The sequence below is a fragment of the Heteronotia binoei genome, chromosome 1 (assembly GCF_032191835.1).
Source record: "Heteronotia binoei isolate CCM8104 ecotype False Entrance Well chromosome 1, APGP_CSIRO_Hbin_v1, whole genome shotgun sequence".
Classification (NCBI taxonomy): Eukaryota; Metazoa; Chordata; class Lepidosauria; order Squamata; family Gekkonidae; genus Heteronotia; species Heteronotia binoei.
Window position 1 is genome coordinate 203,529,956 of NC_083223.1, and position 26,295 is coordinate 203,556,250.

General features: G+C 46.4%; 1 protein-coding gene across 1 annotated transcript in view; it reads left to right on the forward strand.

The window, feature by feature from the left end:
* Positions 1 to 26,295, forward strand: part of USH2A (usherin) — a 1,244,521-nt gene that overhangs the window by 388,672 nt on the left and 829,554 nt on the right. Inside the window, exon 22 of the mRNA XM_060246775.1 lies at positions 16,431 to 16,561. Within this exon, the coding sequence (XP_060102758.1) occupies positions 16,431 to 16,561 (131 nt within the window). The remainder of the gene's footprint in view (positions 1 to 16,430; positions 16,562 to 26,295) is intronic.

The window sequence follows — 26,295 nt, forward strand, 5'->3', positions numbered from 1 at the left end:
GATAGCTTTTTTCAACAATATACAGTCCCCTTTTAAATCCTGTTTGTTTATGTGGCTCTCTTTCTGGAGGGTCTACTTACCTTATTGGGAACAGTAGGAAAATAGGGATCTGGGTTTCTGGTCCTTACACAGCCCCCAGGCTAAGAGCCACAGGCCAAGAGCCCTTTAGCTCTTGCCCTTCAGCTCGTGCTAAAGGCTCGTGCCTCTGGCAAGGCACAGCTTAATAATGCAAAGAGGGTGGGGCCTCAGTCTGCCCCAGGAACACAGCCACTCCTAATCAATCAGCAACAATCACCTTCAGCCCACTCAAACCAAACAAACAGCAGTTCCCCAGCAACCACAAACTCAGAATTTTCAGCAATCACATAGTCATACAAACAGAAATGCTCAGCAACTCCCCCAGCTGTTTAGAAAGCCAAACCTCACCCTTATAGCACTTCTTATCTGCTCTCTCTCAGAGCTCTCTGAAATGGCTTAAAAATAATAGATCCCACATGTTCTAGGCATGATCATGTCTACATAAGTATGATTCACCTTGGTTCAGACATGTCAATACCTATAAAATGAATGTGGGAATTGACTTTTCTGAAAAACATTGTATTTTACTATGGTGATTGATGTACAGTGGCTTATAACTACTGAGAAAAAAGTGGGATGGATCCAGCCACTCTAGTTGTCAAAGAGCCGCTTAGGCTGGAGGAAAGCTGAGCAGAGTAGTTGAATCCACCCCAAATATAATCATGTGAGATTAGGGTCAGTTCCAGGTTTTGGGGGGCCCTGGGCAAACAGGGCTCAGGAGGCCTCCTATCCTCTCCTTTTATTGGATGCTTGGTTGTTTTCATGTGAGGTCTTTGTGGTGGCATTTTGGTTATCCTTCTTATAAAATTTGGAGGAAAAAGCCACCCAGTTAACAGCATTGCATATTCTCAGTAAATTGAGTTATATGTCTTTTGTCCAACTACTGGAAAAGTAAAAGTCCAGTAAAAGTAAAAGTCAGCCCTGGAACCTTCTGTAAGATCTGTTCATTTCGTTTCAGCATTTGAGAAATGCTACGTGAGGCTCATATGAAACAACCCAGGAACCTAGGCATTTTTTAAACCATCTCTATAGTTAATTTATTGATTTAATGCCTTGAACCCCATAGAAACCCTCTGCTGATGTAAGGGATTCCTTCATCACCTTTCACCTCCTGCTGCACCCCAGAATCATCCCTAAAATGCTGCTTCTGGGAATCTCCAGAAATAGCTTCAAGGGCAGGTCAGAGGACTGCAGTGAAAGGGGGAACTGGCAAAAACCACCCCACTTCTTTTAGCACAATTCTTCCATGGTGTCTTATAAGCTGCCTTACATACTACTTTGAGAAATTCCTAAAAAATGTCATTAGAAATTCCAGAACATCTCTATTACAGACTATGATACTATGGATAGTACCAGCAGAAGTAATAAAAATAACAGTTGAATCTGATGAAGAGAGAGGGTTGTCATATAATCAATTACTAAAGATCCAAGGTGATAAAGTTGAATTAAAATCTGCTGAAGAGCTAAACAACAAGTATGACTGGTTTTCAAATGCAACAAATAAAAAGTCTGATGGAAAATAATATTAGATCTGAAGGAATCAGACGTGAACAAACGGAATTGGAAAAAATTCTGTTTGGAGATAATGAAAAATTAATATTGAAAATATATAAATTACTGTTGAAATCTCAAATGATTAAATGGGCAATTAATGTATATAAGGAAATACAGATGGATAAATGGGAATTTCTTTGGAAGAACTCTATGAGAATATCAACATGTCAGAGTATTAAAGAGAATTGCTTCAAGATGATGTATAGGTGGTATATGACTCCTAAAAAACTGGCAGAGTAAAAATATGTTGGATAGATGTTGGAAATGTAAGAAACATGAAGGTTCTTTGTATCATATGTGGTGGACTTGTGGAAGAGCGAAAAAGTTCTGGCAGATGATACAACAAGAAATATCTAAGATCCTGGGATATGACTTTAAGAAAGTTGCAGAGACTTTTCTGTTGGGATTACAAATGGAAAAATTTCCAAAAGAAGATAGAACTTTAATTTGGTACTTGCTCTCAGCTGCTAGGACATTGTATGTGCAGTTGTGGAAGCAAGAAAAAATACCAGAGAAATGGGATTGAATTGTGAAAGTTTTATCGTGGAGTGAGATGGCTAAACTAACGAGAATTCTAAGAGACTATGATTTGGGAGTGTTTAAAAGGGAGTGGAAGAAATTTAGAGGATATGTAGAGAAAGAATGGAACATAAAAAGACATTGGGCAATTTTTTAATAATGAGTATTAGAAAAAGGTAGGATATGAATTTAGATTGTTATAGTTAAAGGTACCTTTATAAGTGAACTTTAAGTATATAACTTCGGCAGGAGTCTAGTAACAGAGGGAGGGGGGATTAGAAAATATCATATGGGTCAGGGATAGTAATGATATAAATAGATATTGTTACCATATGTTATCAATAAAATTGTGTTTTACATAAAGACTATGATATGTTCACTTGTTGCCTTTCTCAGCTGCATGGACTGATGTAGAGTGAATATGATTCACAGGCTTGTTCCTTACTTCCTTATCTCTGAGGAGGAATGTGTTCTACATAACCTCACTTCCAGAGGACATGGTGTTGCAGTGCTGTGATTGTCTTTTTGAAAATTATAATATAGTTGGTTCAAAGCATAGAGGAGGCGAGGTAGCGGTGATTCAAGCAAAGCTTTTTATATTAAGTACAGCATGGCAGAGGCTGGACTCAAGGACTGGGCCAATGGGGCCAACTATATACACCTCAGAGTTCCTGCGCCAGCACCTTATTGGACTATTCAAACCAGCAGGAGGCCCATGATTGGAGCAGGGCAGCAGGGATTTGGATCCTACTGCCCATTGTTCCTGAGTCCCCTAGCTCAGTCTTACAGGTTCCAATAAGCCAGGCAGGAACACCTTTTAATATACACATGTTAGATCACATACACAACAAAAATTTAATTTGTGTAGGGTGTGTGGGTGGTACCCAATGAGAGATGGGGGAACAGGGACATAGAATTTCCAGTGAATGACATGACTTCTGGGTTTGCTTAGGAAATGACATCATGCTGTTTTATCAACAACAATTTTCAGCAGCTGCTGGGAGATCTCCCACTACCTGGTAGGCCTAATCCTTGTGCAGTTTTAAAAGGATTAGATAGGAAGCAAAAGCCATTGGGGAGTATACTATCACAAGGCAAAATCATTGCATGTTTCAGAATACATTAAATAAACAATGCAGGGATGAATTAAGATATGACAGCTAAGTTCTCCAGAAAGTGTTATGTTGGTTTCTTTGCCAGATAACCCATGATATGTACATGTATGCTTCTATTTTATATTTAGCTACTGATTAACTATTTGGTTGTATGCTGCATCAGAGGTGTTCTATCCTGTTTTTCTGTGAACTGTGCTGAACAAATTCTACTGAATCTTATGCTTGCAGACTGCAGCGTAGCTGCTAGGCTGCATGAGCAGAGTTTGCTTCCCTGAATGGGAAGAGTCAGGGGGCGCCTGTTTCGGCGGCTCCTTCATTTTGGCAGACAATCGGCTGAGGCTGAGGCTTTTGTTTTGTTTTTGGTTGGACGTTGGGGTTTGTTGGGGCAGTCGACTGGGTAGCGGAGGGTGAAGCTTTGGCTGGAGTGTCGGCGTTGGCTGGAGCGTCAGCTGCAGTGCTGCAGGCTGGCGGCGGCATCGGAGGCGGTGGAGGACGTGGCATTGTCCTTCTTGTTGGGTGAGTCTGCCTAGGGTTTGGGGTCTGCTGGGGTTGTGGAGCCCAGGGGTTGGTCTTTCCCCTTTTAATTTTTGAGGGTGTGGGCCTGTGGGATACCTGGGTTTTTTATTATTGCCCTTGAGGTTGGCAGGTGACCATTTTGGAGAGTCTCCTCCTCCCCCCTATTTTTCTCCTACTGGGGACATTGGTGTGCAGCAGAGGCTTTTGTGGCCATTTTGAGTTCACTTTCTTCTTCCAGGGGGAAGCCATTTTAGAGTGGAGCTGCAGGAGGCCATTTTGTGGTCTTGTGCTTGCTATTTAGATGGCTGGTGGAAAAGGGTTGGGCAAGCCCAAAGGAAAAAATGCAGTGCCTAAGGCATCCAAGGCTCCTGCAAAAAGGCCACCACCGCCGTTATCCTCTTCTGATGAGGAGGGTGATATGGTGGTTGATTCCAATATTGCTTGTAGATTGAAAGCATTGGAACAGGCAGCGGGCATCCTTTCTCCAGGTGGGGAGGATGGTGTGAGGCAATCTAAGAAGGGTAAGCAGGCGAGTATTCTCACCAGGCTGTCTATTCTTGAGGGCAGGTCTGGTGGAGTTGTGCCTGGCAGGGATGCTGGCCTTTGCGGTCAGGATGTGGGTTTGATGGTGGCGGCTGGAGCATCGGGGGTTGGTTTGCCATTGGTTCCTGCTGGATTTGGAGGTAGGTCGGGTGATAATTTACAGGTGGGGCCTGGGCAGGTTTGGCCATGGGGAGCATGGGGGTCTGCTTCGGCGGCCGGGCAGGACGCTTCCATGTCAAGCGTTGGGGGCGCCTGCCTCCTCTGCATTGGGCGCATTTCAGAATTGGGCTTGGCCATGTGGACAAGGCGTTCCTAGTGTGTACCCGGGCACAGGGCATCCTGGCATGGCTGGTTCCTTTATGGGGGCACCCTCAACATATGGGATGGTGCCTTTTGCTGCTTTGACGTTTGGGGAGGTTGCCTTGCTGCTGGGGGACCACTTGCTTCCCGCTACTAGGGGAAAAATATTAAAAGGGGAGTACTTGGATATTTTTTTCTCTTCTCTTTCGGGAGGTTGAGAAAAAAGACAAGGAAGAATTGGATGAGAAAGAGAAGGAAAAATTGAAAAAATGGAAGGTGGACAGGACGTGGGCTAATTGGCTTCCTGGGTTCTGTATTTATGCCGGGGTGATTGCGAGGGCGCAGCCGTGGCGGGCAGCATCCCTGTTCCAGTATTTGGACATAATTTATAAAGGCTATACGGTCTTTAGTGGACCAGCCTGGTTACAATATGACCAGGAATTTAGGATGAAGGCTGCCCTGTATCCGTCCCTTCAGTGGGATCGGATCCATCAGCAGCTTTGGCTGCAGGTTATGTCCCCGGCTAGGCCTAATCTGGGTGATCGCTCTGATAGTGGTCACTTGGTGAGTGGTCATCCACATCTGCTGCTGGTTCATCAGGCTCTCCACGTGGTGCAGCGGGGCAGGCGGTTCAACCCCGCATGCTCTGCTGGGAATTTGGATCCCTTGGGGTATGTAATAGGAAGGTGTGCCAGTTCAAGCACAAGTGCCCCATGTGTGGTGGTTCTCACTCATTTGACAACTGCCCTAGAGCCCGTGGGCGTAAAAATACGAAGCAGCCTGGTGGGAGCGGAAGTGCCTTTCCAGCTAAGAAAGGGGCCCAGCCCGATAAGGGTGGGACCTCTTGAGCAGTGGCTGTCGAGGTACCCTCGAAGGGTTGATAATTTGTATTTGTTGGAAGGTTTTAAAGTTGGGTTTAGGATCCCTTTTCAGGGTCCTCGAGTTCTGTTTATGTCAGGAAACCTTAAGTCAGTTCAAGGCTTGGAGCAGGTCGTTAGGGACAAGATTGCAAAAGAACTGGCTGAGGGAAGGATACTGGGTCCTTTTTCATATCCTCCAGTGAGTACTCTTAGAGTCTCACCTTTGGGTGTGGTGCCTAAAAAGGCACCTGGTGAATTTCGTTTGATTCACCATTTGTCTTTTCCTAAAGGGAAGTCCGTGAATGATGGGATTCCGGAGCACTTATGCTCTGTTAGGTACACCAGCTTTGACCAGGCTATTGCCGTGGTGAGGTGTTGTGGGGTGGGGGCAGAATTGGCAAAATGCGACATTAAGTCTGCGTTTCGCCTTTTACCTGTCCATCCCAATGATTTTGAACTTCTAGGGTTTTCTTTTGAGGGTCAGTTTTACATGGATAGAGCATTGCCAATGGACTGCTCTGCATCATGTTCGGCTTTCGAGCATTTCGGCACATTTTTGGAATGGGCTGTGAGGAGGGCAGTGGGTTTGCAGGATGTTGTTCATTATTTGGATGACTTCCTTTTTGTGGGTCCCGGGGGGATTGGGTGTTGTGGGCAGTTGCTGTCTGGCTTTGTTGAGCTGGCAGCAGAGCTTGGGGTTCCTTTAACGCCTGAGAAAACTGAAGGTCCGACCCAGAGATTGACCTTTTGGGGGATTGAGATTGACACTATTGCACAGTTGTCTAGGGTGCCTCTTCAGAAAATAGCGGAGCTGAAGGCTAGGATTTCTACCTTTCTTCTTAAAAGGAAGGTTACTTTGTTGGAGTTGCAGCAGCTAGTTGGACACCTCAACTTTGCTTGCAAAGTGGTTGCTCCAAAGAGGGCTTTTCTTAGAAGGCTGTGCAATGCTATGGCAGGGTTATGCTTGCCTCAACATAGAACTAGGGTCACCTGCAGTGTAACGTACTCGAAGCGGAGACGAGAGTAGGGCAACATAGTTTATTAGGAGCACGTTGCAAGAGAGAGAGCACGCGGGCCGGGCCCCGCTTATATACAATTCCCGGTACAGCCTACTGGGTTGGTCAGGCCAATCCTGACCTGTTGAACTACCCGCCGCGACTGTTGATTGGCGGGTGATTCCGCGCCCTGCGCTGGAGGCTTCTGGGACAGCCCAGTTGCCTCTGCGCGGGGCGCATGTTGTTACTGATACACTACACCCCTCCCCCCCTAGTTAAGGAACATAGTCCTTGAGATACGCAGGGGGTCGGCGCTACCGGGTGGACCGTCTAGGGAGGTCCGGTGGGGGAGGCGCTGCTTCCGCGGTTGGTGCTTCGGCGGCCCGTGGTGTGGCCGGAGGCGGCGGGGCTGGCTCCGCGGGTCTTTCGGGCTCGGACCGTTCTGGTGTTCCCTGCGTCGGCGTGATGGGCGTTGGGGCCTCGTCCTCAGGTCGGCTCTCGGTTGGCCCCTCCCCGGACCACGCCTCTTCTGTGTCCGCCGGCTCCTCCGGTAGCATGCGGCGGCGCAACTGGTCTATGTGCCGCCGTAATACCTGGCCCCCTTCGGTTGATATATCATAGTGGCGGGACCCCGTCACTCGTAGCCCTCGACCCGCCACCCAATCAGGCCCCCTTGCATAGTTCCGGGCGTAAACTGGGTCGCCCGCAAAGAACCCCCTGACTGCGTCCCGAACCTCGGGGCTCTCGCGGGTGTCTGACGCCCGGTCGGGGTGTAGCCTGTCCAGTCGGGTTGTCAGCTTGCGTCCCATTAGGAGCTCTGCCAGGCTCACCCCTGTGACCGGGTTGGGGGTGACCCTATTGTCGAAAAGGAATGCCGCTAATCGGTGGTCCCAGTCACCCTGCACAATTCGGCCCAGGGCTTCTTTCGTGGTGCGGACCATCCGCTCCGCCTGGCCGTTGGTGGCTGGGTGGAAGGGGGCAGATCTTATGTGCCTAATCAGGTATCTGTGGAGGAACGCCTGGAAGTCTGCAGACGTGAATGCGGTCCCGTTGTCTGAGACTATGGTGTCCGGGATACCGTGTGTGCATAAGACCCTGCGCAGCGCTCGGATTGCGGCGGCGGATGAGGTGGACCCTACGGGGATGACCTCCAACCACTTGGTGTAGGCGTCCACTATTATCATGAAGATCTGCCCCTGGAATGGCCCCGCGAAATCGAGGTGGAGTCTCGACCATGGTTTCCGGGTTGACTCCCACCTAGTGGCGGGGGCGCTGGGAGGCTCGGGCCGCGACTCTTGACACGTTTGGCACCGTCGGACCCAGCTCTCTATCTCCCCATCCATCCCCGGCCACCAGACGTAGCTTCTGGCCAAGGCCTTCATTCGGACTATGCCAGGATGGGTCTCATGTAAGGATTCTAGGACACGCTTTTGCAGCGGGGGCGAAATCACCACCCTACTTCCCCATAACAGGCACCCCTTGTGGGCTGCTAGTTCCTCCCTCCTGGTCTTATATGGCTTGAATTCTTCCCCCATGTTCCCCTCCGGCCAGCCCCTCACCACCCAGTCGAGCACCCGTGCTAGTGTCTTGTGTTTCTGGGTGGCTTTGGTGACCTCCGCTGCGTGTAGGGGCGGCTCCGGGAGACTCTCCAGTAGCATGACCTGGTGTGCGGGGGCGGGGTCCGGACCCGTTTCCGGAAGCGGCAAGCGGCTGAGTGCGTCCGCGTGACCCATAGCCTTGCCGGCCCTGTGTACCAGTGTGTAAGTGTAGGAGTTGAGGAATTGGTTCCACCTCAACACGCGCTGCGACAGTATTTGGGGGGTTTGATGGTCGGGGGCCAGCAGACCTAAGAGGGGCTTGTGGTCCGTAGCTATGGTGAACCTCCGCCCATATAGGTATTCATGGAACTTGCGGACCCCCGCCACGATTGCCAGAGCCTCCTTGTCTATTTGCGCGTAGTTGCGCTCGGCTGGTGTCAGTGTGCGGGAGTAGTATGCGACCGGTACCTCCCTCCCGTCGGGGAGTTGGTGCCCCAGGACTGCTCCCACCCCGTATGGCGACGCATCGCAAGCCAGGATGACGGGGAGGCCCTCGTCAAAATGGTGGAGCACCGCATTAGACACCAAAACATCCTTGACTGCCTGAAACGCGGCTGCTTGGCGTTTGCCCCAAACCCAAGGGGCTTTTTTGTCCAGCAGGTGGTGCAGGGGCTCTGCTAGGGCCGCCTTGTGGGGGAGGAATGAATGGTAAAAGTTAAGCACCCCCAAGAAGCTTTGTAGCTCCGCTTTGCAGGTGGGGGCTGGCGCTTTCACAATGGCTCGGGTCTTTTCTTCCGTTGGGTGGATTCCCGCTGCGTCTACGGCGAACCCCAGGAACTCCACCCGTGGGACCCCCAGCAGGCATTTCTCCCTCTTGACTTTGAGCCCCGCTGCCTGGAACCGGCGGAGTACCTCTCTTAGGCGGTTGCCGAATTCTTCGGGGTCCGGGGCGGCGACTAGCACGTCATCAAAAAACGGCTGGACTCCGGGGATCCCTTTCAGGAGAGCGTCCATTATACTCTGGAAGATCCCGGGAGCGACGCTAACCCCGAATTGAAGCCTCTTCACCCGGAAGGCCCCCCTGTGTGTCACTATAGTTTGGGCTTCCGCCGTCTTAGCATCTACCGGGAGCTGTTGGTAGGCCTGTGCCAGGTCCAGCTTCCCGAAGATCTTGGACCCTGCTAGGGCAGCCAGAACGTGGCTCACCACCGGCACTGGGTAGGGGTTATCCTGCAGTGCCTTGTTTATCGTGCATTTATAGTCTGCACAGATTCGCACCTCCCCGTTTGGTTTGATAGGGGTTACGATGGGGGTCTCCCAGGTGGCGTAGTCCACGGGCTCCAGGACTCCCTGGGCTGTGAGGCGGTCTAGTTCGGCCTCTATTTTTGGCTTTAAAGCGAACGGGACCCTCCTCGCCTTGAGCCGAATCGGCCTGACCGTGGGGTCTAGCGGTAGGGAGATGGCCGGCCCTTTGTAGCTCCCTAGAGAACCATCGAACACGTCCGGGAACTCTTGGCATATCTCCCCGAACCCCCTGGGTGTTAGGGTTTGCCCCACCCCTTCCAACCGGATCCCCAAGGGTTTGAACCACGCCAGTCCTAGCAGGGTGGTAAGCTGGCGCTTTACCAACAGGATGTCCAGCGGGCCGTAGAAGGACCCCCGCTCGACTTGCACCCGCGCCCACCCCACGATTTGCACCGGATTCTTCTGAAAGTCCCGGAGTATGAAGTTCGCCGGCCTTAGTTGCAGCCGCTGGGGGGGACACAGCTTCCTCAGGGTTTCCTCCGCTATAATGGAGATGGAGGAACCAGAGTCCACTTCCATTTGGCAGGGGTTCCCTTCGATGAGGACCGCCATTTTGATTTTATCGGGGGTGGAGAGGGGAAGTTCAGTACCTGCAGGGACGTGGAGTCCGTGGAGTGGAACTCCGCCGACTCGTGATGCGTGGTCGGCCTCCGGCGGTTGGGCTTGGCTCGGCAAGCCCTCGCAATGTTGGATTTATATCCCGCCCTCCACTCCGAAGAGTCTCAGAGCGGCTCACAATCTCCTTTACCTTCCTCCCCCACAACAGACACCCTGTGAGGTGGGTGGGGCTGGAGAGGGCTCTCACAGCAGCTGCCCTTTCAAGGACAACCTCTGCCAGAGCTATGGCTGACCCAAGGCCATGCTAGCAGGTGCAAGTGGAGGAGTGGGGAATCAAACCCGGTTCTCCCAGATAAGAGTCCGCACACTTAACCACTACACCAAACTGTGGCCCGTTTTTCCGCAGCTCCGGCAGTCCCAGGTCCGGTACCGGCAGTCCCGCCTGTCGTGGAGGTCGCCGCAGCTGACGCACTTGGTGGCCGGAACCCTCTCCGTCGCTGGGGGTCGTTCGGCCACTCGGGGGCGTTGGGCGGCTCTGCTGGGTGGCCCGGCTGGGCGGCGCAGCTGGTGGGCTTCTTCCTCCTCTGGGCAGTCGTGGTCCAGCTCCTCCTGGTGGGCAGCTTCTGTCCGGGCCTTGGGGAAGGTCCTGGAGGTCCTCTCGAACGCCACCGCCTCGCTGAAGGCGCTCTGGAGGGTGAGCTCTTCTTTGGCGAAGAGCTTCTGCTGGAGCCTCTCGTCGCGGAGGCCCCACGTAAATCGGTCGGCCAGGGTGTCTTCCAGCTGGGGGAAGTTGCAGTTCCCGGCGATCTTGCGGAGGGCCGCCAGGTAGTCGGCGGCCGATTCCCCCACTGCCTGGTCCCTTCTGTGGAACAGGAACCGACGGGCCACCCGCGAAGACTGTGGCGAGAAATGGCCGGTGAGGAGTCTGATGATCTCCTCATAGGACTTCTCCGTGAGGCGGACGGGAGCCAAGAGACCCTTGGCGATCTCGAACGTGGCTGGCCCGCAGACGCTCAGGAGAACGTCCCTCTTCGTGCCGGCGTCGGTGACCTTGTTGGCCCTGAGGTAGAACTCGACCCGCTCCGCATAGGACTCCCAGCCCTCGGGATTGGCGGGGTCGAATGTCTCGATGTAGCCGGTGGTTCCGTTCTGTGTGGCCATGGCGGCGGCGGTCAGGACTCGTGGTTGCCCTAGATCTCCGTGGTAGCCGCTGAGGCTAAGATCCCACCTTCGTCGCCAGTGTAACGTACTCGAAGCGGAGACGAGAGTAGGGCAACATAGTTTATTAGGAGCACGTTGCAAGAGAGAGAGCACGCGGGCCGGGCCCCGCTTATATACAATTCCCGGTACAGCCTACTGGGTCGGTCAGGCCAATCCTGACCTGTTGAACTACCCGCCGCGACTGTTGATTGGCGGGTGATTCCACGCCCTGCGCTGGAGGCTTCTGGGACAGCCCAGTTGCCTCTGCGCGGGGCGCATGTTGTTACTGATACACTACATGCAGCATGAGGGATGATTTGAGGGTTTGGCAGGAATTTTTGGAGTCCTTTAATGGAGTCTCTTTTTGGAGGGATGACATGAGGCTCGAAGCTGAGCTTCAGGTCATGTCTGATGCTGCTGGTTCCTTGGGTTTTGGAGTCTATTTCTGTGGACATTGGTGCGTGGATAGCTGGCCTGACTCCTGGGTAAAGGTTGGTGTGAACCGGGATCTTACGTTTCTCGAGTTCTTTCCTATTTTAGTCGCGGTTTGGCTGTGGGGGAAGGATATGGCCAATCATACTGTCCATTTTTGGTGTGATAATATGGTGGTGGTCCACGTCATTAATTCCCTTTCATCCAAATCTGGCCGGGTTATGAGATTGATGAGGACCTTCACTCTGCGCTGTTTGTGGCTTAACATTTTGTTTTTAGCCAAGCATGTTCCTGGGGTAACGGGGTGGCTGACGCTCTATCTCATAAACAGATGGAGAGGTTTCGTCAGCTGGCCCCAGATGCCGACAGAGAGCCGTGCCAATGCCCCAGGAGCTATGGCTGATTGGAGAGCCGAGGCCTGCAGAGCGATAGGTCTAGCCATTGTGCCCAGCACCAGGAAGTCTTACAAACAGGCGGTGCGGCAGTTTGAAGACTTTAGGGATGAGGTAGGGTATTGCAGGGTTTGGCCCCTCCCGGTGGAGCATTTGCTCGATTACTGTGTTTAGCTGCGAGGTAAGGGTTTGGCCGTGCGATCCATTAGAGGGCGCCTGTCTGCATTGGCTTTTGTCAGTAAGGCGCTGGGTTATAGGGAAGAAACCGTTGACTTTCATATTCGAAAGATGCTGGAGGGGTGGGCCAGAGAGGCTGGTCCCAGGGTTGATACGTGGAATCCTGTGTCTCCTTTGATTCTGCGGGGTTTGAAGAGGGTTTGGGACGTGGTGTGTGCTTCATCATTTGAAGCATGTTTATTTCACGCTGCATCTTTGTTAGCTTTTTGGGGGGCTCTTAGAGTATGTGAGCTGGTGGCACAGTCTAGAAACGATGTTTCTGGTAAGGCTCTGTTGTTAAGGGATCTGCAGCTATTTGCGGGTAAGGCAGTCATCACTGTCCGTCGCTCTAAGACAGATCAGTTGCAGAAGGGTACGGTGCTCGAGTTGGGTAGTTGTTCAGAGCTTGAGCTGCGTCCAGTTACTGCGTTGGCTGCTTATTTGGCAGTTAGGGGGCCCCTGGAGGGGTTTTTGTTTATACATTCGAATGGTAGCCCGTTGACAAAGCATCAGTTTTGGGCAGTAACGTCACGGGCTTTGGGTGAGTTGGGGTTGTCTGGGGTGCGGTTTGGGACCCACTCCTTTAGAATTGGGGCAGCCTCAACAGCGGCTGTCATGGGGTATCCTTCCACTTCCATTCAGAGATTGGACAGGTGGCATTCCTCAGCCTATAAGGCTTACTTGCGACCTTTTATTAGGCCGTGAGTGACTTGGTGTCTGTTTATTGTTGGTTCTGTTCTTGTTTAACTGTTTTTTCGCTTTAGATGCTGTTGTTCCCGGCCAGAGGAGCCGAGTTCTCATATGCGGCCATAGCCACGTGTTTTGGGCCGCTCATCAGGCTCGGAGAACTGCGGTTGGCTCTTAACTGGGACTCAGCCAGCATGTGTGTATTGAATGGCAGGGGCGTCAAGGCCTTCAGTGGCCAGGCCTACTGCCTTTGTTGTTTAAAGATTGTGTGGGTCCTCCTCCTCAGGTTTTAATTGTTCACCTGGGAGGTAACGATCTGGGACTCTTAAAGGGCAAGGCCTTAGTTTGGCAGGCCTGGGATGATTCTAGCACATTCGGGAGTGATGGCCTGGGACCACCATAATTTGGTCAGCCATGCTGCCCCATCTGGTGTGGCATTGTGCTTAGGACCCTGCAGCTATAGAAAGGGCCTGGTATAAGGCTAATAAGGAGATCAGGAAGGTGCTGGAAAAGGGCTTGGGCCGCTATTTGCTCCATCCGGACATTTTGTTAAAATTTACTGACCTCTACAGAGGGGATGGGGTCCATCTCTCGGAAAAGGGTAATATGCTTTTCCTGAGAGATTTGCAGCAAGGGTTGTGGGTGGCTTTGGGCCTCCCGGTGAGCGCTAAGCCCTAAATAGAGACTTGGCCTTAGTAGTGGCAGGTTTTGGGGGTTTAGGGCACTATGCGGCTAGGGGAGGACTGTGAAGCATCCCCCTTTTGGGGAATTTGGGGTCTGGCATGATCAGCCTTCAGGTTTGAAGACCTGGGTTTGGAGAATGCAGACTGTCTGGGAGGCTCGGCTAGAAGGTGCCTTTCTGGCGAGGCGTGTGTCTGGGTTTGGGCCCTCTGGTGCGTGCCTCCCTGCTGGGCCCGCCTGGAGGGAGCTGAGTAACATTCAGCTCCAGCTGGGGGGCTGGGTCTCTCGCCCGTTAATGGCAGGGGAGCGGTCGCGGTGACCCCTAGCCCTGGCCAGGCTGCTGGTGGGGTACCCTTGCTGTTTATTAGAATATTGAATAAAGTGGCCCAATTTTATACCAATACTCTGTGTCTGACTCTTTATTCCGTCCTTGGGGAGCAATATTGTAATCGTGAAATGGAAACATGGCAAGACTCTACAGATCTTATCATATGACAATTTTAGGTGCAACACTGGGGGGGGGGAGTTGTACTTTTTGTGACTGAAGAATTTTGCTAACATCAGATGTGGAAAAGAGCCATTTTGAAATCACATGTAGGTTTTATACACAGAGCCCAATTTAAACATGAGCACACTCTTTGCCTAGCACTGATGTCACAAAGTTTAATCTACTTTTGACAGCACAATGATATCACTCTCACAATAGTGCCATAAGCAAATAGGCCAAGCTTTTAAGTCCTTTGTAATAAGGCTGTTAGACAACTGATGAAATGTTACTTGCTATTTCTGTTGGTTTTATTTGTTACTTTAATGCTGGTTTCTATGATCATTTCATTTATTTCATCTTTTAGACTAGAATAACTCTTCATAGTATTTCATCATTAGAATGTTAAAATTGCCAAACATAAACAAACAAATAATCAGGAATTACTATGAAACTATCTTCTGTCAGGGCAAGTTTCTTTGCCTTTTTAAAATTTCACTTTTCCTTTTGTCTCTCACCAGCCAGCTGAAATAACTCTGTAACATAAAAGAGCTTTTGATTATATCTCACATCATGTTTATTCAAAGTGAATTGTCAGATAACTCTGAACGGCCATTTTAATAGCATGATTGATGTTCATTATCTCAAGTGAATGTCTTAATATTTGTGAGTACATTCTATTGCACTGTATGACAACCTGTGGCATGATTAAAGTATGTGGGTCAAAGGATACTGCTTGTGGCTTGAGGTAATTAGCTGCATTATATGTTGTGAATATGTGCTGCAATTATGATCCTTTAATTTTTAATAATAGATTCTGCCTCCAAGAAAAGCTTCCATTACTTATTATTTTGTGCCTGGCAAAAGAAGGGAAAGATGAATATGAAGAAGCTGATTCATTTGATACAGCTGGGAAAAACACAATAAATTAGCCTACTCTGAGTTAAGTGTGCGAAGGGGGAATCACAAGGACATGAGTACCAATGTATATCAAGAAAGGGCACACTGATAATCATCAAGTACCCTTGTGGGGAACAGTGTGAGTCCTGAAACTAATTCTAGGATTTAACATAGAAGCAACATGCCAACCCAGCCTCATCAACGATTTCAGTGTTCACTACCCTGCCACATTTCTTTTCATTAAAAAGCATACAGTTAGAGGCTGTGAACCTGGCTGCCATGGTGTAAAGAGCAACACTACAGCTGAAAAAGCACACAACAGAAAAAGCAGCCTTCGGGGGAGGGGAGCAGAATTTTCTAGAGTAGTCTGTAAGAATTTTTTTTTTTTAAAAAAAAAACTAATACTGGCTCTTTGGCCTTTAGTGCCTAATGAAGTCTGAGTTGACCTGCCCCGTTGCTCAGCCAAAAATATATTGCTAGTTGGCCAACACTGTAAGGTTGCCAACTCTGTCTTAGGAGATTTATGAAAATTTATCTCCCCATGTCCATTCAGGCTTTGTTTAAGTAGGCTTCACATATTCAAGCAAATCATATCTGACTTATGTTGACCCCAGCAAGGATCTTTCAAGGCAATTGAGAAGCAGAGGTGGTTTGCTGTTGCCTTCCTCTGCAGAGATGTCCTTGGTGCCCTCCCCCCCCTCCAAGTACTGAGCCTGCTTAGCTTCTGAGATCTGACAAAATTGAGCAATATCATGCCCTTTTCTCCCTTTTTCCTTTTACAACCTGAGGAAGACAGACTATGTTCTGTAACTGTAGAAACTGACATTTTCTTTATTTCTATATTATCTTTATATTAATGCTAACAAGTCTAAAACCCAACTACCCCTGCAGTAGAAAACTGACAACCTACCTCTAAGTAGAGTTGCAAAGCAAAATGAATATTTTTCTACCACAGACAGTCCTAAAATTAATAGGTATAAATGGGGGGGAAGCTGATAGCTTTTTTCTTTTAGTGATTTAGGACAACAGCGGTGTGATAGTGTTTGTGAATGCCATGGTATCAACAATTGCATAATTAGCCAATAGTAAATTGTTATAGCTGTCTGTGTTCTGTTCTTCACTCTTTGTGCCCCCCTCCCCTCAAATGCATAAGAAATATGTCTGTAGAATGTCCAGTGGCAAAGATCCTGCACAGGAGTCACGTCTTTCTGGAATTACTTGATCTCTGCATGTATGCTCTATGTTAATCATTAGAAATATATGCAGCTTCAGTTCACAAAGAGCAGCACTTGTACAAGATTAAAGACCAGCCTTTTTGAAAGGAGGATGGTTACTTGGTCTTTCCTGAATCTCAAAGAAAAAAATGCTTGTGTGTACAATTCATTCAGCGTGTTCAGAACCACCATGTATTTTAGATTATGACTTTTGAATGTGCATAATGATGATGCTTTTGCATTTTGCTTGGCTTGTTTTTCTGTTTCTAAGCAGTCAGATTTGTTTGTATGACAAATGCATGAAAAAGTGAGAGATAAATATCTGCTTTTGATTTCCAACCAGGTATTAAAGTGAGCTTTAGAACTACAGAGCCTGATGGCCTAATTCTTTTCTCTGTGTCACCTGGGAATCAAGAGGAATATATTGCACTTCAGTTGCAAAGTGGACGTCCTTACTTCCTCTTTGATCCACAGGTATAGTAAGGAAGTAAAGCATTAATTTGTTTTCTGAGTGGTATTTTATGCCTTTAATAATATGACATTATCATTTTTCTTTCTTTCCAACTTTCCTTGTGAATAAAAAGTTTAATGGGTTCATCTGTAGACACAGTGGAGTTGTTTAGGGGACAAGAGTTGACTCATGGTTCTTTTGAGTTACTCATAGCATTATGAAGGTTGTACAAGGTTATATTGCTGAGTACAGTTGTTTGGTCTTCATGAATGCTGTCTGTAAGGATGTACAGATTGCAATGCAATTCTATACAAAGTTACACCCAATAGTCTCAGAAGGTTGTGATTCTGGTTAGGATCACACAGCATCTTTGTAGATGTATCAAATATTCAATAATATCACTTCAAACTATGCAAAAATGGAGAACATTTCTTTTTTAAGCAATTAAAATAAGGAAAAGGTGATTTTATGAAGAAAAATAATAGAGGTTCTTAATAAATATGTGTCTCCATCTGGAAAAAAGACAGTGAGAACAGTGAGTAGTATGAATGTGGCAAACTTGAGAAGAGGACAGGTTAATACAGATGAGTTTATATTATGGCAAATTAAATATAAAAAGTATGCTAAGACAGAAAAGAGAAAGCACTAATGGTAACATGACTTTTAACCATTTCTGTAAGTCATGTGGGTGTCTGGAACTAGAAGTCATGTTTTGTGGTCTAAGGGCAATACACTTCTAATCTAGTGAAGTCAGGCAAATAGCACTAAGGATGTGCATTCTGGAATCTCCTTTTTTGGGTTGTTACCATGATTTTTCAGAATGGTTATATGCAGGGCTTTTTTGCTTGATACTTGGTGGACAGTTAGTACTACCTCCCCTGCAATTTTGATATCATTTGGTTGAAAAACAGGCAGTCAGGACCCTGCAAAGTCACTTATAGAGGGTACAGTGATAGGGTATAATGGCAGAGCTGTGGTTCTGGTGAGCTCCTTCTCCTTCCTTCCATTATTTCTGGGTATGGGGCCATTTTTTTTCTGTGCAAGTAGGACAGCTAGGAGCACCTTGTTTCTGAATATGTAGAACTGGACCCCTTGATCCAATTCTCTTGAAACTTGGGGGAGTCTTTAGATTAGGGAGAAATCTATGTTCTGTGTAAATTTTTTTTTTAAAAAAAGCTATACCAGTCCCTTCTATTGGTTTCCCATTGAAAATAATGGTCCCAAAGATTCCCCCCCCCCCAGAAAAAAAAAGTGAAACCCAAACCAGTATTGTCCTACTTGAAAACAAGCAGTCATGGTAAATAATTGTGGGACGGGACAGTGCTAGTCGCCCTGGTAGATGATCTCCAGAGATATCTGGATCATGGCGGATCGGCACTGCTGATACTTCTAGATCTATTGGCAGCATTTGATATGGTCAACCATGAGTTGTTGGCCCACCACCTCGCCGACGCAGGGATTCGGGCATTAGCTTTACAGTGGCTGACCTCCTTTCTCCATGGTAGGAGACAGAGGATGGTTCTTGGAGGGGAATTGTCCCAGCGGCACTCACCTGAAAGTGGTGTGCCACAGGAGGCAATCCTTTTCCTGATGCTATTTAATATCTACATACTGATGACACCCAGCTCTATCTACTTATGGATGGCCATCTGGACTCCACCCCTGATGAACTGGGTGAGGCACTGCAAGCCATGACTGGTTGGTTGTACCAGAGCCAACAGAAGTTAAATCCATCTAAGACGGAAATCTTGTGTCTGGATCAGGGGAGGGTGCAGGAAATGGAATCAGGCTCCCACTTCTAATTGTTGGTACTCAATTAGTGCCATCGACAAAGTTGAAGAGCTTGGGGGTATTCCTGAATGCCTCTTTATCTATGGAGGCCCAGGTTGCCACCATTGTAAGGGCTGCCTTTTTCCATCTGAGGCGGGCCTGACAGTTGGCCCCCTACCTTACCCCCGTGATCTAGCCACAGTGATTCATGCAATGATCACCTCCAGATTGGACTATTGTAACTCTCTCTACATGGGGCTACCCTTGATTCTGCTCCAGAACACAGCAGCCCGGTTATTAGTATCGAGGCCTTTATGGGCACGGATGCATCCCGTGCTGCGCGAACTGCACTGGCTACCCCTTGAGTATTGGATTCATTTCAAGGTGTTGGTCCTTACCTTTAAGGCCTTTTGCAGCTTGGGGCCTGCAAATTTTTGGGACCGCCTCTGCCCATATGAGCCCCCCCCCCTGGCCCTGAAGTCAGCTGCATAACATCTTCTTGTGATCCCTGGTCCTAAGGACACCTGACTGGCTTCAACAAGGGCCTTTTCGGTCCAGGCCCCCATGTGATGGAATGAGCTCCTGGGCCCTGCAGGACTTATCTTTCTGTAAGATGGAGCTCTTCTTCCAGGCTTTTAAATGATCCAGTGGGTGTCTCCTGAAGTCATTGCTCCCCCAGCACCTTATTAGCACCTTACCATCTAGGTGCTTATGCTGTGCTGAATACTACCAGCCTATATGTGGTTTATGACTTATTGCCAATGATTTCATGGTTTCTGTTAATTCTGTAATTATGATATTATCTAGTCTGGATGTGGTTTGTTTAATATTTCTGTAAGGTTTTTAATGTTGTAAGCCACCCAGAGCCCGCTTGCGGGATAGGGCAGGGTATAAATTGAAAAATTAAAAATTAAATTAATCCCCCTAAATCCTGGATCTGAAATTATAATAGAATTTTTTTTTCTTGACGCATACCCCTAAATAGCACAGATCAGGTCAAAGAAGTGTTATGCCTAGACTTGTCCTTCCTCTGAAGGACTAGTCTGGTACCTAAAGAAAGGTGATGGTAGGCAACACAAATTGTTGCATGTGAATATGATATATTTCAATTGTAAATTAACAGGTTATACCTGTTCATTCTCATAAGTGGAGATGAATGGTTATCCACAATTATAAATATCTATGGCGCTTTACATTACATTTCCTTGTGTGGGCTTCTTTCTGTGTGGGCTACTTTCTCTATGGACTTTTCCCCCATGTAAGCTTATTTCCATGAGGGCATTTTTTCCATGTGGGCTTTTTTCCTCTGAGCCTTTATGGCCATGGGTTTTTTTCTGTGAGCTTTTTTCCTGTGGGTTTTTTCATGGAACCTTGTAGATCTATATGTTTAGTTGATATTTCAGACAAATTTCTGCCAAAGCATCTTAAGCTGCAAGATGGGGTAGATAATAACATTTTGGCAGAAAAACAAGCAGGATTTTGATGTAGTAGGTCTGCCAAAAATCAGTACTATTTTGAATCAATATTAGCATTTTTTTAAAAAAAGATGGATTTTATGACTTGCATAGACCTCTCTTGTACTTTTGAGTCTATGAGTAGAACTAAACATTTGTGATTTATTGGAAGACCTTATCATACACTGGAGACTTTTAGAGCTGATTATGTCTTTATACATAATAGTAAGTTGAGAGTTAGGTTAAACCCTGCTGGTATTGTTACTGATGACATTCTATCTAGGAGGGGTGTCCTCCAGAGATGTTTGCTGGCTCCTTTTTTCTTCAATATTTATATAAACCTCTGTATGTGAGGGCACTGTGGTAAGGAAGGAGATAGTCCACTGATTCCTTATGAAATTCCATAATCTGCTTTCCTCATGCAGGAGCTAAAGTCAAAGAAGTCATTCTCGAGAAATAAAACAAGTTCTTTATTCATTTCAAAAAGGAAGTGTTGGAGAGGTATACATGTCTTATTTCTTAAGTGTTTAAATGCAGGGCTCAAAATATTAATCAGCTGATTGGTATAATTAATCCCAACTTAAAAGTATATTTTTGATTACAAGTGTTCCCTACAAAAGGGCATTTAGTCCTATTGTACACACTTTAGATACACATTCTTGATTTAAGGCAATGTGGTAAGTGCAATTGTCTCAAGAATATATTATCTGACTGTTGTAGAGTCAAGAAAATTATTGTTTTCATAAAATGACCTAGAAAAATCTCAAAAATTGAAAAATAATGGAATTGTCATGCTGTATGCACCTGAGAATACTCTAGGAGTGTGTGAGTGTATTTGTAATTATAATTTCTGAACAACTGACTCCAGTATATAACCTAAAATTGGCCTCTTTTCTAACTAGAGATCTAATCTAACTAAAAATAATCTGTTATATTACAGATCTATAATGCTCTTACGTAATTTTTGAACTGCATTAAAACTCTTGTGCTCATGTATATGAGAGTAAACTTGTGCACTGTTTTAATCCACTAGGAGGGATGAAATCATTAATGATCTGGAGTTGGGAGTAAGCAGTGAAGTGGCTAAGTTTGCGGATGACACTAAATTGTTCAGGGTGGTGAGAACCAAAGAAGATTGTGAGGCACTCCAAAGGGATCTGTCAAGGCAGGGCAAGTGGGTGTCAACATGGCAAATGAGGTTCAACGTGACCAAGTGCAAAGTAATGCACATTGGGGCCAAAAATCCTAACTATAAATACAAGTTGATGTGGTGTGAACTGGCAGAGACTGACCAAGAGAGAGATCTTGGATCGTGGTAGATAACTCACTGAAAATGTCAAGACAGTGTGCGACTGCAATAAAAAAAAAAGGCCAATGCTATGCTTGGAATTATTAGGAAGGGAATTAAAAACAAATCAGCCAGTATCATAATGCCCCTGTATAAATCAATGGTGCAGCCTCATTTGGAACACCGTGTACAATTCTGGTCACCACACCTCAAAAAAGATATTATAGCATTGGAAAAAAGTGCAGAAAAGGGCAACTAGAATAATTAAAGGGTTGGAACATTTCCTTATGAAGAAAGGTTAAAACGCTTGGGGCTCCTTAACTTGGAGAAACATAGACTGAGGGGTGACATGATAGAGGTTTACAAGATTATGCATGGGATACAGAAGAAAGAGAAAGAAGTACTTTCTCCCTTTCTCACAATACAAGAACTCGTGGACATTCAATGAAATTGCTGAGCAGTTGGGTTAGAACGGATAAAAGGAAGTACATCTTCACCCTAAGAGTGATTAACACATGGAATTCACTGCCACTTTGGCTGCAGGCATAGACAGCTTCAAGAGGGGTTTGGATAAATATATGGAGCAGAGGTCCATCAGTGGCTATTAGCCACATAATATTATTGGAACTCTCTGTCTGGGGCAGTGATACTCTGTATTCTTGGAGCTGGGGGTGGGGCACAATGGGAGGGCTTCTAGTGTCCTTGCCCTATTGATAGATCTCCTGATGGTGCCTGGTTTTATTAGCCACTGTGTGACACAGAGTGTTGGACTGGATGGGCCATTAGCCTGATCCAACATGGCTTCTCTTATGTTCTTATGTACCAAGTTGTTAGGGTTGCCAAGTCCAATTCAAGAAATATCTGGGGACTTTGGGGGTGGAGCCAGGAGACTTTGGGGGTGGAGCCAGGAACAAGGATGTGACAAGCATAATTGAACTCCAAGGGAGTTCTGGCCATCACATTTAAAGGGGCAGCACACATTTTCAAATGCCTTTCTTCTATAGGAAATAATGAAGGATAGGGGCACCATATTTTGGGGCTCATAGAATTGGATTCCCTGGTCCAATTGTTTTGAAACTTGGGGGGTATTTTGGGGAGAGGCACTAGATGCTATACTAAAAATTTGGTGCATCTACCTCAAAAAATAGCGCCCCCCCAGAGCCCCCAATACCCGCGGATCAATTCCCCATTATTCCCTATGGGAATCGTTCTTCATAGGGAATAATAGAGTGCCCAGTAGACATCTCCCTCCCCCCTCACACTTTCTAAAGCAGGGGGAGGGCCTCCAAACCAGGGAATCCCCTGCCCCTCCCTCTCTCATACGCACAAATACTTACTGGGTCTTGTTCCTGCAGAACTTTACTTGCTCTGAAAATGAAAGCAAAAGAAAGGGAGGGGCCGTTCTCTGAGGAAACTGTTACTGATCCTTTCCCATGAAGCCCTTCCTGCTCAGACTTAAAGGCACACATTTTAAAAACTGTTTGCAGGTTTCCAAACCGCAGGAGCTCTAAAACTACAGGATGACTGTGGGGGCGGGGAGAAGCCTGTCAAAACGGGGGATCCTCTGCTGGGACCTGGGGATTGTAAAGCCTACAAGTTGTTAAGGCTATTCTGATAGCCCAAGGTAAATACAAACCACAGGCAGAACCTTTTATATATATATATATATATATATATATATATATATATATATATATATATATATATATATATATATATATATATATATATATATATATATGCTCTGGGCAGATAGTCCTTTCTTCAAGAAAAAACAACGAACTAGGCAGTTTAAGATGACACAGGCACAGACAGATTAAAAATCAAGTTCATGCATGCACATCTGCCTCCCATCCTGCTCCTGTACTCACCCTGTCCTCTAGCACTTCTGAGACAGCTCAAAAAGCTACCACTTTGAAAGTGGTAGAAAATCCTTCTGATGCACGCCATCCTCCTTTCTGGGTGTCTGAACACAGGAGCACACAAGCATGGTGGATTGGCAGTGTGAACCCACTAGGCCATCCCATGCCACTTTCAGCTTTTTTAAAATATATAAAACATAGCCACTGAGCACATGAATGCATACGCACATGAGCACATATGTGCATGACCATTAAAATGGGGGGGGGGGGAGAAACCCAACCCATGCTAAGGGGATGGTGTGCAACAGTCATCTGACTGCATCAAAGTGCCCCCACACAGGATATGGGTGACTCATGCAGGAGTGACTGACTGAGAATAATCCACTCCATTTTGAGGTGGACCAGTTTGGGACACCTCCCATGCATCCAGCTTTAATGGTTCCTCATTCTCTTGAAGAGCATTGTCTCAAGGATCTGTTCTGGGACCTGTTTTGTTCAACATCTTTATAAATGATTTGAATGAAGGATTAGAGGGAATGCTTATTAAATTTGCAGATGATACAAAATTGGGAGGGGTTGCAAATACAGTAGAAGACAAGAGACTGGATACAGAATGATTTTGATAAGCTGGGAAACTGGGCTAAAACAAATAAAATGAATTTCAGTGGGAATAAATTAAAGTTCTGCATTTAGGAGGTAAATCAAGTGCATAATTATAGGATGGGAGAGACTAATCTCACCAGTACTATGTGTGAAAAAGGTTCATGGGTCTTAGTAGACCATGCATGGAACATGAATCAGCAGTGTAATGCAGTAGCTAAAAATGCAAATGCAATTTTGGGCTGTATCAACAGAAGTATAGTGTCCACACCATGTGAAGTAATGGTGTCACTTTACTCTGTTCTGGTTAAATCTCATCTAGAGTATTGTGTTCAGTTTTGGGCACCACAATTTAAGAAAGATATAGACAAGCTGGAACTTGTCCAAAGGAGGAGAACAGAGATAATGAGGGGTCTGGAGACCAAGTCCTGTGAGGACTGGTTAAAGGAGCTGAGTATGTTCAGCCTGGAGAGGAGACAACTGAGAGGTGATATGATAACCATCTTCAGGTACTTGAAGTGCTGTCATGTAGAGCAGAAGATATTGGATTTATATCCTGCCCTCCACTCCAAAGAGTCTCAGAGCAGCTCACAATCTCCTTTACCTTCCTTCCCCACAACAGACACCCTGTGAGGTGGGTGGGGCTGGAGAGGGCTCTCACAGCAGCTGCCCTTTCAAGGACAACCTCTGCCAGAGCTATGGCTGACCCAAGGCCATGCCAGCAGGTGCAAGTGGAGGAGTGGGGAATCAAACCCGGTTCTCCCAGATAAGAGTCTGCACACTTAACCACTACATCAAACTGGCTCTCCAGAGAGCAGGGGTGGCCAACGGTAACTTTCCAGATGTTTTTTGCTTACAACTCCCATCAGCCCCAGCCAGCATGGCCAATGGCTGGGACTCATGGGAGTCGTAGGCAAAAAACATCTGGAGAGCTACCGTTGGTCACTCCTGATATAGAGAATGATGTGGAATTGTCTGACCAGAAGGTCAATCCAAAACCAGTGGCTTGAAATTAAATCAGAAGAGTTTCATTAGGAAGAACTTCCTGACAGTTAGAGTGGTTCCTCAGTGGAACAGGCTTCCTTGGGAGGTGGTGGCCTCTCCTTCCTTGGAGGTTTTTAAACAGAGGCTAGATGGCCATCTGACAGCAATGCTGATTCTGTGAATTTAGGCAGTTCATGAGGAGGAGGTCAGGAAGGCTTGCATCAGTGCTTAAATCTCTTGGCCCTTTCTTACACATCTAAGGAAATGCTAATCACCACTCTGGGGTCAGGAAGCAATTTTCTCCAGGCCAGTTCGGCCAGGGATCCTTGAGGGTTTGGGGGGGGGGGGAGGTTTGCTATCTTCTGGGCATGGAGCAGGTGTTACTGGGTGCGTGGGGGGAGGTATTTGTAAATTTTGCCACATAGTGCTGGGAGCTGGATTAAATGATCCTCAGCACAATGCAGAAAAATTATATGATATGAAATTCTAGAACAATATGAATAAGCATAATTCAAAGTTTGAATCCAGTGGAACCTTTAAGAGCAACAGAGTTTAATTCTGGGTATAAGCTTTCATGTGCATGCACACCTGAATAAGCATAGCATTTGTTTTTCATTTTTGCTTCCCGCTAAGCCTGAAGAGTTTGTCATACATAACTGTCATGATGTTGCAATATGTTTCTCTGGGAGAAATCAGTGTTTATCTACAGTTTCTCCAAACTCTGTATGATCTAACTGATAATGTTAAAAAGCTTTGTATAATGGCATTGTTCTTATCTGGATGTGAAAAATCTTGCTTTACTCAGAATAATTAAATTCAATTACTCTAGCTGCAAGTTGGGTTTTTTTTTCTTTTCTCCAGAGCAGTCCTGTGAAAACTGACAGCACTGTTAGAAAGTAAATGGGTTGTAGATTGTAGCCACTCAACTTTTAACATTTCACAGAAGTATTCAGAGGAGTGCATCTCAAATCTGCAGAGTGATTCCCTTCAGATTTAAACTCTAGTTGACACACATGGTCATATAGCTTAAAAAGTTAAAGTAGTATGTCTAGAAATGTAATTTCTGATTAATAAAATAAAATGCTCCAGGATTTTGCCAAAACATATAAAGGATCACTTTTGTAGACACCTGATCTTTGGCATGCAGCATCGTTTGTAACAATTTTAACGCTAACTAAGTACACTTTGATGAGACAGCATTTAATAAAATGCTCATTAATTTCATCATTAGCAAGGGTATGCTAAGAAGTAAGCCAGTTTCTTATGTCACGCCCAATTAGCATCCCATGCTAGTAATCCCATTAGTATTGTTGAATTCACTAATGGAAAAACTAATGGGCATGCTACCAGGGCACATTAATTGGGCATGACACCAGTTCTGGTTTTAATTATTAAACTACGATAATGAAATGTGTGTTTGTAAAATATTAAAATGTTGGAATAGAGTGAAAGACAATAAAAAATAGTATATGAAATGGAAAGCGTATTAGTCTGTAAATGCATTATTACCACAGGCAAAGAACTTTTATGTAAACCCTATCTGCCTATCAAGATGACATCAGATTTAAGGAAAGTGATGATTTTCCAAGGAATGAACTGGTACATAATCACTGCTTTAATCACTGCTTTAAATCTTAAATATGTCATACTAAAAGAATTAGGTTCCTGGATTTTGTAATGTACTTTACATACAAAGTATAAGAAATAAAAATACATGAAACATCCTTTAAATAATATGATATTTGCTTCAGAGAAACAATCAAGGACTTTTATGATATCAATATCTCCCATTAGGACAA